This window comes from Phlebotomus argentipes, unplaced genomic scaffold (assembly GCF_947086385.1).
Source record: "Phlebotomus argentipes unplaced genomic scaffold, Phlebotomus argentipes genome assembly contig_42, whole genome shotgun sequence".
NCBI classification, from domain to species: domain Eukaryota; kingdom Metazoa; phylum Arthropoda; class Insecta; order Diptera; family Psychodidae; genus Phlebotomus; species Phlebotomus argentipes.
The window spans coordinates 793,110-804,948 of record NW_026776171.1 but is presented as its reverse complement, the minus strand read 5'-3'; the positions used below and the strand labels follow the sequence as shown (position 1 = coordinate 804,948).

Genomic DNA, 11,839 nt, shown 5'->3' with positions numbered 1-11,839 from the left:
AATTGTTGCTCAGTTCACTTCGAATCATTGCAGAAAAGCGTCCGCGTGTGGTTTTTTCGTGTCCGCATTACAAAGGATTTTCCCTGGTGTAGAAGTAGACTGAGGCAGTGAATTGGGGCGCTACGTGTGGCATAAGACCTGCAGAAGGTAAAACGATTGAGAAAGTGGTGAGAGCAGGAGCGTGAGGAGTGGAAAAAGGTGCGAAAGTTCAGGGGATGTTACAGCGTCCATTGCATTGAGAGATTCTTCTCGCGGTGCATTTTGGGGGCGCTAGGCGCTGAATTGCAGGATGTCGCTCTTCATAACACACGTGGAGACATGCAGGGGGGGCAACTTCCTCAAGATCTACGGGCAGATGGACACGGAGGAGGCGATTAAGATCGAGACGGCGATCAAAACCATTGTGGCTCGCTCGCAGACTCGACAGACACCCTTTCGCCCCAGTGATGTGCAGGTGGGCGTGCGGTGTCTCACGGTGTACACGGATGGGGCGCACTATCGGGCCAAGATTGTGAAGGTGGCGGAGCGGGATCTGGTGTCCGTGCTGTTCATTGACTATGGAAACACGGCAACGGTGCACATTAGCGAAGTGAGTGGCAAAAGAGCCCCTGATTTTCTCTCTAGGCATCATTTTTTTGTTGTTATCATTATCTACCCTCGCTTTTGTGGTGAACAGAAAAATTCGGTCATCTTATCTCGATGTGCCTTAAAAATTTATTTTGCAAGAAATCAATGCCATTTGTACAAAAGAGCAATAGTAAATTTGCTCGCCACACTTTTTGCCAATATTGGTGTGAAAATCAATGGAGTATTTGTCTAAAATGCTCATCACTCTGGCGAATGAGCGACTGACGAAGTGTAGAGCTGTGTGACCTAGTAATTGCACACACAGGAATGCCCAGCAGTGATTAATTGAATTGAGAAGACGAGGAGTAACACTTTGAAATCACATGCACTAATGCGTGGGGGCCTCTCTTTACAGCTACTTTCGCTGCACACCAAGTCAGAGGAGACCGCGTATCTCCTCGGCACCGCCCCGCAGGCCCACGAGTACATATTGGCGCGCATCTGTGGCCCGTGGAGTCAGAAGCAGCTAGAGGACATCAAGGAAGAGATCCGCAACGATACACATTCATACCACTTGGAAGACAAGGTAAATGAGTCAGCATCTCTGCTCAGCTTTTGTTGGCCACACGAGCGCACGGTGTGTGATAACACATGCCGCGCGATAACATTGTGTCGAGGGCTAAAAATACGAGACGCTACTGTATGGCATTTCACTGCACAAGAGCGAAAAGACACACAGAGCAAATATACAGAGATAGAAAATGCCTTCACACTGCGGCTTTATCTATAACAATAATAATAATGAAATAATTAACTTGCCGGACTAGTTAAAGTGCGATCGGAATGCGGAGAGAGAGAGAGAGAGATTATCACTGCATAAGATGTCATGACCTTTGGACGAAGGGCGATATTAGAATTGAGTTAATTAATCTGAGCATTTCTGGGTATTTTCCATTATTTATCAGACCTCCTTTTTTGCCTCCCACGCAGATACACTGATGATGCTGAATTTGCTGGGTTTGTTACAAGAATTCACCTAATTTTTATCTCTCTCACACACTCTTTGCTTGGGTCTTGAAAATGCAAGAAACATTCTCAATTGCTGTTTCTTGCCGGATCATAAAAAAATGAAAACATATCTTTTACGGTTCTTTGGGCGTTTGGGAGGGGTTTCTTCGGCAAGTCTGTGTAGAGTTTTTCTATCTATCAATATTTACTCAGTTTGTGGTGTTCGTGGATTTTGGGCACGTCGATTAGTAGTTTTTATATATTTACAAAGAGGCTTAATTGTGTTTGATAAAGATTCTTTTATTCCTGGACAATTTGCTAAATTGTAGTGAAAAGGCAAAATATTGAATTGGATGATTTATTGGTGTGATTTGTGTGAACTCTTGAGTATTTTATTGCCTCACTTCAGCGGAAATTCAATGTGATTTACAGCTGTGTTGGCTTTTTCTTGTGATGTATGTGTACATTTTTCTGCTCTCTTTTTCAGGTCGATCGCATTCCTATAATCGGTGTTCTGTATAGAAACTTCGATTACAGTCAGTATTTGATCGAGAAGTGTCAGATTGGCACGTTTATTTCGGTGAAGAATCAGAAAGAGTCACTGTTGGCGGGCAGATTGATCACATCACCACCGCAAACGCCACAGAAGACGATTCCGGAGAAGATTGAGAATCTCGTTAATATGCGATATCTTCAATCGTCTGGCGTGGTGAAGAAGAATCTAGAATTGCAGTCATCGACAAATCCCTTCCTATCGCAGAACACTCAATCGACGCTTCAGCAGAAGATGGCACCGCAGAAGGGAAAGGCGACTGAAGAGTCTGCTGGTGGATCAGAGAAGAGCCTCAGACAGTTGATTCTGCCCGTGAATTCCTTCCACGAAGTCACGTGTTCTCACGTGGAAGATGGCTATCGACTGTTCTCGCTGCAGCTGAAGACGAAGGAGTCTGAGCTGAGAAAGCTGATGAATGATCTGTCGCACACGCCACTGCAGCAACTGAGTCAGCCGAAGTTGGGCATGTCGTGCATTGTGCGCCATGAAAAGAGTGGACGATTGTATCGTGGCGTGATTACAAACATCATGCCAGCCTCTTGCATTGTCTACTTCGTGGATTTTGGCAACACGGAGAATGTTGCGTGTGGCAATATGTTTGAGATGCCCGCCCACTTCCTGCGCTACAAGATGTTCGCGGTCAAGAGCACACTGGCCAATTGTGAAGAGTTGGGCGACAGACACGCACTGAAGGACTTCTTCCAACAGTTGATATACAAGAAGGATCTGAGCATGAAGGTGTTGCTGAGTCAGGGATCGTCTTTTGTGCTCTGCTGTGAGCTGTTCATCAATCGAACGAGCGTGATGGATGAGCTGAAGCGCATTCAGATGTTTGGACTTCAGTATCAGCCCACCGTGAGACTGTCTCCGGACTTTCATGGGCCAGTGATTGTGCGCTATGTTGATTCACCGAAGAAGTTCTATGTGCAGCTGGTGAGCAACACATCTGACCATGATGTGCTGATGGACAAGCTCTCGATTTACTGTCAGAAGCAGGGAAAACCGATGTCGGAAGTGAAACCGGGAGCGCTGTGTTCGGTCTCTGTGGACAACGATGTGGATTGGTATCGTGGGCGTGTGGTGGATGTGAAGAGGGCGGAGAGGAAGGTGTCCGTGAGACTGGTGGACTATGGGAAGATCATTGATGTGCCGTCATCAGCGCTGCGAGAGATTGGCTATCAATTCACACAGATGCCGCCTCAGGTCTATGAATGTTGTATCAAGGGCTTCGAGAGCATCTTCGACATCAGCGAGAACTCGGCCAATGCCTTCGAGATGCTCGTTGAGGATGCCGAAGGAGAGCGGAAGACCCTCAATATGCATATTGTGGATTATTTGACTGAGGAGACGCTGCTTGTGAATCTATTCGATGAGACACAAATGCCACCGGTGAACATCTCCAAGAGTCTCTGCCGATCGCAAATGCCGTACAAGGACTTTGTCAATATGTTCGAGAAGAAGGCGCCGAATGTGCGCAAGCGAGAGGCGTTCAAGAGGAATGAGATTGTCGGCGAGATGACGACAGAGCAGGGAAACTTTACAACATCCAGTGATGTGGACACATATCCGACGAGACCAGTTGAGGAGAGGAGCGAGAGGATTGAGAAGAACTCGTGGAATAATGGCAACTCTCCGTCAGAGCGATCATCATTCGATGGGGAGAATGGCAAGATGCGTCAAGGCTTCAGGAATCAAGGTGACAAGAGGAATAATAATAACAACAGCGTCAATTTGATGGAGAAGCCAAGACGTGTGAATGCTGGACTTCCGGCATTTGCTGACAATACCAAAGGGTGAGTTTTTCTTCCTTACATTTCTAGAATCATGACGGTTTTTTTTGCTCTTCATTCACCCAGAGAAATCCTTTTACTTATAATGATGTGCAATTAATTTCTATACATATAGGCATAATCCTGCCTTTTCCACCAGCAAAACCAATCAGCGTTTTGCGAAAAACAGCAAGACGAAAGGGTAAAAAAAACAGAAAGAAATTACCAAAATAGACGTTAGATTCACAATTACGCTTAAAATTATACGTTGCACAACACTTTTATATGTCTCTCTATGGATTGATGATTTGTCCACAAACACACCTCAGAAGGAATCTCAATGCGTGGCATTTTCTCTTGCAAATTTCTTTGATAATAATTCAATTGGAATTATTTCCACCTTCGTGTGTGGATAGAATTGCAAATGATTTTGCTTCTCTTTCGCACAAATTTCAAATAAACATCTTTTATACAGAGCACGGTCAAATATTCACGGCAAGAAGTGGTGTTTGATGATTTATAACTGGCAAGAAGCAATTGAGACAAGAAAAATCTATTTTTATCGCGTGGCAAAACAATTAAAAAATCCACCCATGATCACAAGAATTTTTCCTTTAGCTCAGCAGCTTTTAAATCGGCAAATCATTGCTCATGAGCGACTCTTTGTGGGTGTGTTTTTGATGTGTGTTGAAGGAAATTGATAGACTCTTTATATGCCTTTCAATTATCACAATTTACCGCATTTTGCCCAATGAAATTCATCTGCATTTCTTTATTCCGTTCAATGATTGTGAAGATCGTGAAAAAAGATGCTCGATTGAAGAAGAAGCACTCAATATTTCTTCATCTTCTTCATCATGTGCAAAATGTGTGCACTTTATTGTTGTTCCGTTATCGTGGTTGAGAATCACAATGAGGTGTGATAAATTGCAGTATAATTTAATTAATTTTACCATCAATTGCACAAATTGCTCAAACTTATCATAATATATATATATTATTTTTGCACTTGGGAACAAAGATCGGGATGTTTGTTGGTGCATGGAAAAGCATCTTTTACTGTACATTATTTTTCTCATTTCATGGTTTCTGTTCATCGAATGCTTAATGTTTTTTATATTTCCATTTGGCGGTTATGATTTTTACATTATTGATTATTGTGCAGAGAAATTGATATTTTTTATTGCTAAATGGCAGTTTCGAGCGACGCGACAATGCACCAAGAGACGGAAAGGCTTACGATCGTGGAAGTGATCGCAACAATGATCGCGGGATTGAGCGCAACATTGACCGTGGCGGCGTTCGGAAGAATGTGAAAGGCGCCAAAGAGTCCTCACCGAGAGCGTATCAAGCGAATAATCACGCTGAGTAAGATCTTTTGGCCTGAAATGTGATGTTTTCTCTCTAATCAACAATTGTGTTCTTTTGCTCTCTCTCTCCTCTGCAGATCGACAGAAAAAGACTGGAATGTGAGCTCAGCTCATGAATCAAAGACTGTGGATAGTATTTCGCTCTCGAGTGCTGATTACAAAGCGAACGAAGTGACTTTTGATGTGGATTTCGATGTGGTCTTCACGTATTGGATGGATCCGGAGGAGTTTTACGTCCAGCTCACGGCGCAGCGTGATGAATATGAGGCTATGATGAGGGAGATTCAGGAGGAGTATGTGGGCAAGAGGCCCATCGGCAGCACTCGCTATGAGAATGGGTGGTGCGTGATTGCGCGACATAGTCGAGATGAGGTGCTTTATCGTGCCAAAGTGTATGATTACAACAGGAAGTTGAACAAATACAAGGTGCTATTTGTCGATCGGGGAAATCGTGGCGTTGTGACGCCGGATCTCATGTGGCCAATTATGGAGCGCTTCATGAAGTTGCCCAGCATGGCCATTAGATGCTCTCTGGCCAATAATGTGCCGCTGAACTTTGAGCAACAGGATATTTCACCACAGATAAGCAATTATGTGAATGACACAATGAAGATCACGTGTAAATTCAACGAACTGGTAAATGGCGTTCATCTGGTGAGTGTGAATGCGAAGCGAGGAGACTTGCTGAACGCTCTGGTGGCGGATGGACTGGTGAAAATGCCCAAAGATGAGGAGGAGACGACAATGCTATTTGATAATGTGAAGGTGAATGCCAAGCTGCTCATTGGCCAGACAATTCGCGTGAAGATCATGAATGTGGAGAGTCTGGAGAAGTTTCAGGTGTCCTTTGAGCACTCCAACACTGTCCTTTCGGCCACATATTACGACATGAACTACGCAAAAGTCCTCGTGGACAATGCTCTGGAGCAGCTGAAGAGACTCGATGGCTCATTCTGCAAGATTCACGTGATGGACGTTGGAACGAATGATATGTGAGTGTTTTTTCTGTACTGCTTTTCAATATGGCTTTGCTAATAATTTCTTTTCCTTGTCACAGTCTCCAACTGAAGATCCTCTCGCGATCATTCCTCGAGGAGCCGCCACTCATCTGTCCAACGGCTGTCTTTGAGAACACCTTCACAGTGATGGTGGCTTTTGTGGAGTCCTTGAATGTGATTCACGTGCAGAAGAGTCAATTTGCCAATCTCCTGACGCAACTCATCAACGAGATGTACAGCCACTATGAGTCTGACGTCTCCAGTTCCCACTATTCCTTCGATGTGGCGCCCAAGAAGATGTACGCCGTGAAGTCCGGCGATTCCAATTGGTATCGTGGCGAAGTGTTGAAGATCAGTGGTGATGATGTGACGGTGAAGTACATTGATTATGGCAACACGGAAGTGGTGAAGATGAACAATTTGAGGAATCTCACGGGCTATTTCTCACAAGACAGCGGTTATGCGACCAGAATCTTCCTGCCTCTCGTCCCGATGGAGGGCAGTTCGCCAGAGGTGGCTGACAATGAGTTGGGCAGAATGATTGTCAATGTGATGCCGACAATTACGATTCTGAGGAAGTACAGAGGCGAGTGTATAGCTGACTTGCAGGTCAATGGATGCAGTGTGGCGCAGGAGTTGGAGAAGAAGGGAATGGCCAAGATGATGGACACGGATGAGTTTTGTCGTGAGATGGACAAGAGGAGTGATATTCAGATGCTTGACACGTCAAAGGACAGCATTTCGGCATTTGTCACGCACATTGTCAATCCCAAAAGCTTCTTCTTGCAGAACGCAGCTGATGTGGAGGAGATTGAGAAGCTGCAGGAGTCCATGCAGATTGTCGGTGAGTCTCTGCCACCGCTGGAGGACACGGAAGTGGGAAAATTGTGTCTGGGCAAGTACTCAATGGATGACTTGTGGTACAGAGCAAAGATTCTCGATTCCACGGATGACATGACGACTGTTCAGTACATTGATTATGGGAATATGGATGTAATCACTGATAAATCTTCACTAAAGGAGATTTCCGATGCTTTCGCCACAATTAAGCCGTACGCTGTGCATTGTGCTCTCCCTCTGATTCCCAAGGAACACCAGGATGACTGGAGTCAGGTGGCAATTGATGTCATGCAGAATCTCTTCATGGATCATCCGGTGAAGTATGCAAAGATATCTGAAGAGATTGGACTTGCTTACGTGCATCTGTTCTCCAAGGGTGGCTCGAGTGCTGAAGAGATGCTGCTGAGGAAGAATCTCGCAGAGCCAATGAGTATTATTGAGGCAAATTCGGAGGGATTTGTGTGTCACTTCAACACTTTGACGGACTTTTACATGCAACTCATGCAAGACACGGCGGATTTGGAGTTTATTTCGGAGTCTCTCGATGAGGTGGGCAAAAAGGGTGAAACGCTGACGACGAGTCTGGAGGAGGGACGAATGTATGCTGCTCTGTATCCAGGAGATAATTGCTGGTATCGCGCCAAATTGCTTCACTCAACAGCTGGTGAATTGGAGGTGATTTTTGTGGACTTTGGCAACACTGCCATCACGAGTTGTGTGAAGAATCTGCCACAGCACATTGCAGAGTTGCCCATTTTGTCCAGGAAGTGCTCCTTGGCAGCACCCAAGAGTGGACAGTGGTCGAAGGAGGCGCAGAAGAAGTTTGTGGACATTGCCAAGGATGGTGAGACACTCTTTGAGATTGTTCCCGTTGCTCCGGGTGAGACAACAAGTGTGCGACTGTTTCTGGACAAGAAGAACATCGAGGAGATGCTGATTGAGGAGGATAAAGAGGCGATTCCCTTCGTCAATGCCACTGTGAGTCACATCAATTCTCCCGGAGATTTCTATTTGCATCTCACAGCAGAGTCTGCCACTCTGGATCGAGTGCTGAATCATCTGGAGGAACCTCAGTGTGTTCCAGTGGCTTCGCGTGAGGTGAATAACATCTGTGCTGCCACTTTTTCCACGGACAAATGTGTCTATCGTGCCCGGATTGAGGCGCCTGAGGAGGATGACAAATACAAGGTGTTCTTCATTGACTACGGAAACACGACTGTGACCAGTGATATCTGGGAATTGTCACAGGAGATGAAGGATATCGAACCGCTGGCGCTCAGATGCTCGCTTGTGAAGGAATTCTCTGGGGATTGGAGTGAAGAGCAGCGCGAGAAATTTGTGGAATTCGCTAAGGGTGGCGAACAGATCTTCCAAGTGGAGTTCCTGGACAAGTCTTCCTCGCCAGCTATTGTCAGGCTCCTGATCAATGACGAAGAGATGTTTCTGGGTGTGGCGCCAGGGGTGAATGTGACGGAGAATGAGTCTGAGGCGCAAGACATGACATCGGAGTCGAGGTTGATTGTGGAGGAGCTCGTGGAGAATGGCATGGATCGGCGTGAGATGCAGCAATTGACTGAGGAGATTGTCACCATGTCCATTGCTCGTGGTGACGCTCAAGTGATCACTGAGGAGATTGCCGAGTTGTCCATCAGCCAGTGTGAAGAGCAGAAGAGTGAGGAGAACTTCCAGGTGTCCGAGGCCAAGGAGGCGAACGACAGTGGCACCAGCACTCAAACCTCCAGTGATGCTAATGTGATCCTCGAGTGAATTGAGCGATCATACAAAAAATAATCCCACTCCAAGTGATTCAACATTTAAATGATATTTTTATAAGAATTATTTACCCAGAGTTACTCATTTACTACTTATTTTCTCTTAACTACTTGAAGTACTTTGTTCCTTATTTTTTTGATATTTGAAGTTAATTATCCTACTACATTTATGTGAATTAAATATTGTTTTGACGAAGTCGAAGAATAAAAACAGTGAAATATTGATAAATGATTGTTATTTATTCAAATTGCGCTCAGCTGACCAGTGGCCATCTGCTGGAATTGGGGAGAAATTCCATGTGACATCGCGCGCGCCCGGAATTGTCCCGACGCAGTACTCGCGTGTGCATTTGTGTGAGTGTGACGGGAGACAAAATTAGAGAGGCTGAGAAAAATATTATTTTGTGATAACATTTCAGCACTACGGCTAGTGATTACTCGATCATCGAGGAGTGCGATCAGTGCTGCAACTCACGAGCTTTAACACCATCTTGTAGACTGCGCCAGGTGGTGAGTAGATGGCCTGGAAGAGGGATGAGAATTCATCCCTGCCAGAGCCTGTTTAGCCAGTTTTTCATGCCCACGCAAAATACCAACGAGAAAATTGCAAATTTCCTCTGCACACACGCGAAAAGGTCACTTGAGGCCCCGGAAACAGCAACTCTGTGCTGCTTCTGCTGTGTGTGAAATTGCCTGGGAAGGAATTCATATGAAAGTCACCAGACAAAAGTGCGTCGTTATCAATTGACAAAAAAATAGAGTGAAGACACGAAAAAACAAGCTCGCGTTCCATTACATAATTTGAATTGTATATTTCGGGACACAATAATCATTGAGTTTCACGAGTGTTGAAAGTATGCGAAGCACTTGAGCGGCGCACTTTGACCCGCTCCCCAGCAGAGAGACTTGAGAGAAACAGCGCTGGGCAAAAGTGGGTCAAAGAGTCATCATTTGTCTTATCAGCGATCCACCAGGATTCATCCTGACGATTGATAACGACGGACTGGCGAGAAAACTGATTGGATTCTCTTCTTTTCAGTGGTTTTGGAACCCCAGAGCACGAATCCTCCATTCCGCACAATCTCCAGAATATCCCCCAAGGAAAGCCCGAGAAAATGTCCTCACTTCCGCGCGTGAATCTCGATGAGCCGCGATACGATCAGAGCACGTACCTCAATCGAGCTAAACACTTTATCATTCTAACAAACCCCCTCAACGTCTTTGTGTCCACCAGTGAACTCGATCGGGCGGCCAAAGTTGTCCAGGACTACAAGTAAAAACACACACAAACTAATCAGCCTCTCTCTCTCTTCCACTAATCACGGCACAATCTTAGCATGCTGTGCGAAAGCTTTGGAATTGATGATGGAAAGTTTTGGGAAGGAGTTTCCCAGAGTCTCAAGTACGCGACGGAAGTTATCTGTCTGCTAAGAGAGACTCCATAAATGCCATAAACTACGATAAGATGAATTGTGTATCTTTCGGCTGTGGATTGCATAAGTTGTTATCAAAGAGATCACTCATCTTGGCCAATTGGGTCAATGACCAAGTTCACAATCTCTACTTTATGGCCTCCTTGAGGTCAATGTCGCACTAACAATATTACAGATCAATCACAGCAATCACTGCTTAAATACATTTGCTAGAATTCTTTGATTTGCGGATTTTTTTCACTCTCTTTGGCTCGGTAAATATTTTATTGCGCTTACGAAGTGTGAAAAACGCTCTTTATTTAAGATTTTTGCACTTTTTCATGACTTTTCTTATATTTCTGTGATTTCTGTCTTATTTCAGTATATTTCTCTCATGATTTCCTGCTTTTTTATAACTTTTCGAGCTTCTTTCACACTTTATTAAAGTCTTGAGTAGATTAATGAGATTAATCAATTCCAATTTTCGCAAAACATGCAAATTTTCACTTTCCTTTTATCACATTTATCTAATTATATTTTTCTTTCCTTTTTGACATTCTCCTGATCTCATCTCATCGGCAAAGAGCTGAGAAGCCAGTGGAGGCGAAGAGCATCAATGATGTCTGGCGCGCAAAGTACATTTACGACTCTGCCTTTCATCCGGAAACGGGTGAGAAGATGATCATCATCGGGCGGATGTCAGCCCAAGTGCCCATGAATATGCTCATTACTGGGTGTAAGTTGCTCCTGTGTCGCCACGCAGATCCTCTAGATTAACTTGAGATGCTTTGGCATTTCAGGTATGATGACCTTCTACAGGTCCACGCCGGCTGTGGTCTTCTGGCAGTGGCTCAATCAGTCGTTCAATGCCCTGGTGAACTACACAAATCGCTCTGGCTCGTCGCCAATCAGCAACAATCAGCTGTTCACGTCCTACTGCCTGGCCACGGGTGGCGCCCTGGCCACTGCTCTCTCCCTCAATCGTCTGTGCAAGTCTGCGCCACCACTGGTGGGGCGTCTGGTGCCGCTGGCCGCCGTGGCGGCTGCCAATTGCATCAACATCCCCATGATGAGGATGCAGGAGCTGCAGCAGGGCGTGGAGTTGTACGATGACAACAACAATCGCGTTGGAGTGTCGAAGAATGCCGCCCAGAAGGGCATCACGGCGGTGGTGTTGAGCAGAATAAGTATGGCAATGCCCGGAATGGTGTTCACGCCCATGCTGGCGACATTCCTGGAGAAGAAGGGCGTCTTCAGGCGCCTGCCCTGGGCCAATGCACCCATCCAGACGCTCTTCTGTGGCTTCTGTCTCACCTTTGCCACGCCCCTGTGCTGCGCACTGTACAGCCAGAAGGCCAGCATCCGGGTGGATCAGCTGGAGCCGGAAGTGCAGGAGAATGTGAAGAAAGTCTCGCCGGACAGCAAGGTGGTGTACTTCAACAAGGGCCTCTAGACGCCCCTCCGCCACTTCTGTTACCAAGCAATAGTCCATTTAAATGCATTTTTGTTGTGGAGAAAGCATGAATTCTTAATTGATTCTCTGGACCAGA

General features: G+C 45.6%; 2 protein-coding genes across 3 annotated transcripts; both read left to right on the top strand.

Annotated features, from left to right (window-relative positions):
• Nucleotides 1-32: 32 nt before the first annotated feature.
• On the top strand, nucleotides 33-9,106 carry LOC132257236 (maternal protein tudor). 2 transcript variants are annotated; one of them, XM_059754072.1, is made up of 7 exons: nucleotides 33-589; nucleotides 983-1,153; nucleotides 2,063-3,921; nucleotides 4,034-4,099; nucleotides 5,095-5,265; nucleotides 5,345-6,259; nucleotides 6,325-9,106. In XM_059754072.1, the coding sequence occupies exons 1-7, from the start codon at nucleotides 290-292 to the stop codon at nucleotides 8,870-8,872; spliced, it is 6,030 nt and encodes a 2,009-aa protein (XP_059610055.1). In that variant the 5' UTR covers nucleotides 33-289; the 3' UTR covers nucleotides 8,873-9,106. The 2 variants fall into 2 exon arrangements, with proteins under 2 accessions (XP_059610055.1, XP_059610056.1); XM_059754073.1 differs by lacking the exon at nucleotides 4,034-4,099 and having other exon boundaries at nucleotides 34-589.
• A 41-nt stretch (nucleotides 9,107-9,147) lies between these two features.
• On the top strand, nucleotides 9,148-11,807 carry LOC132257242 (sideroflexin-1-3). Its single transcript, XM_059754079.1, has 4 exons — nucleotides 9,148-9,387; nucleotides 9,917-10,150; nucleotides 10,874-11,025; nucleotides 11,090-11,807. The coding sequence occupies exons 2-4, from the start codon at nucleotides 9,993-9,995 to the stop codon at nucleotides 11,740-11,742; spliced, it is 963 nt and encodes a 320-aa protein (XP_059610062.1). The 5' UTR covers nucleotides 9,148-9,387; nucleotides 9,917-9,992; the 3' UTR covers nucleotides 11,743-11,807.
• The last annotated feature ends 32 nt before the right edge of the window (nucleotides 11,808-11,839 follow it).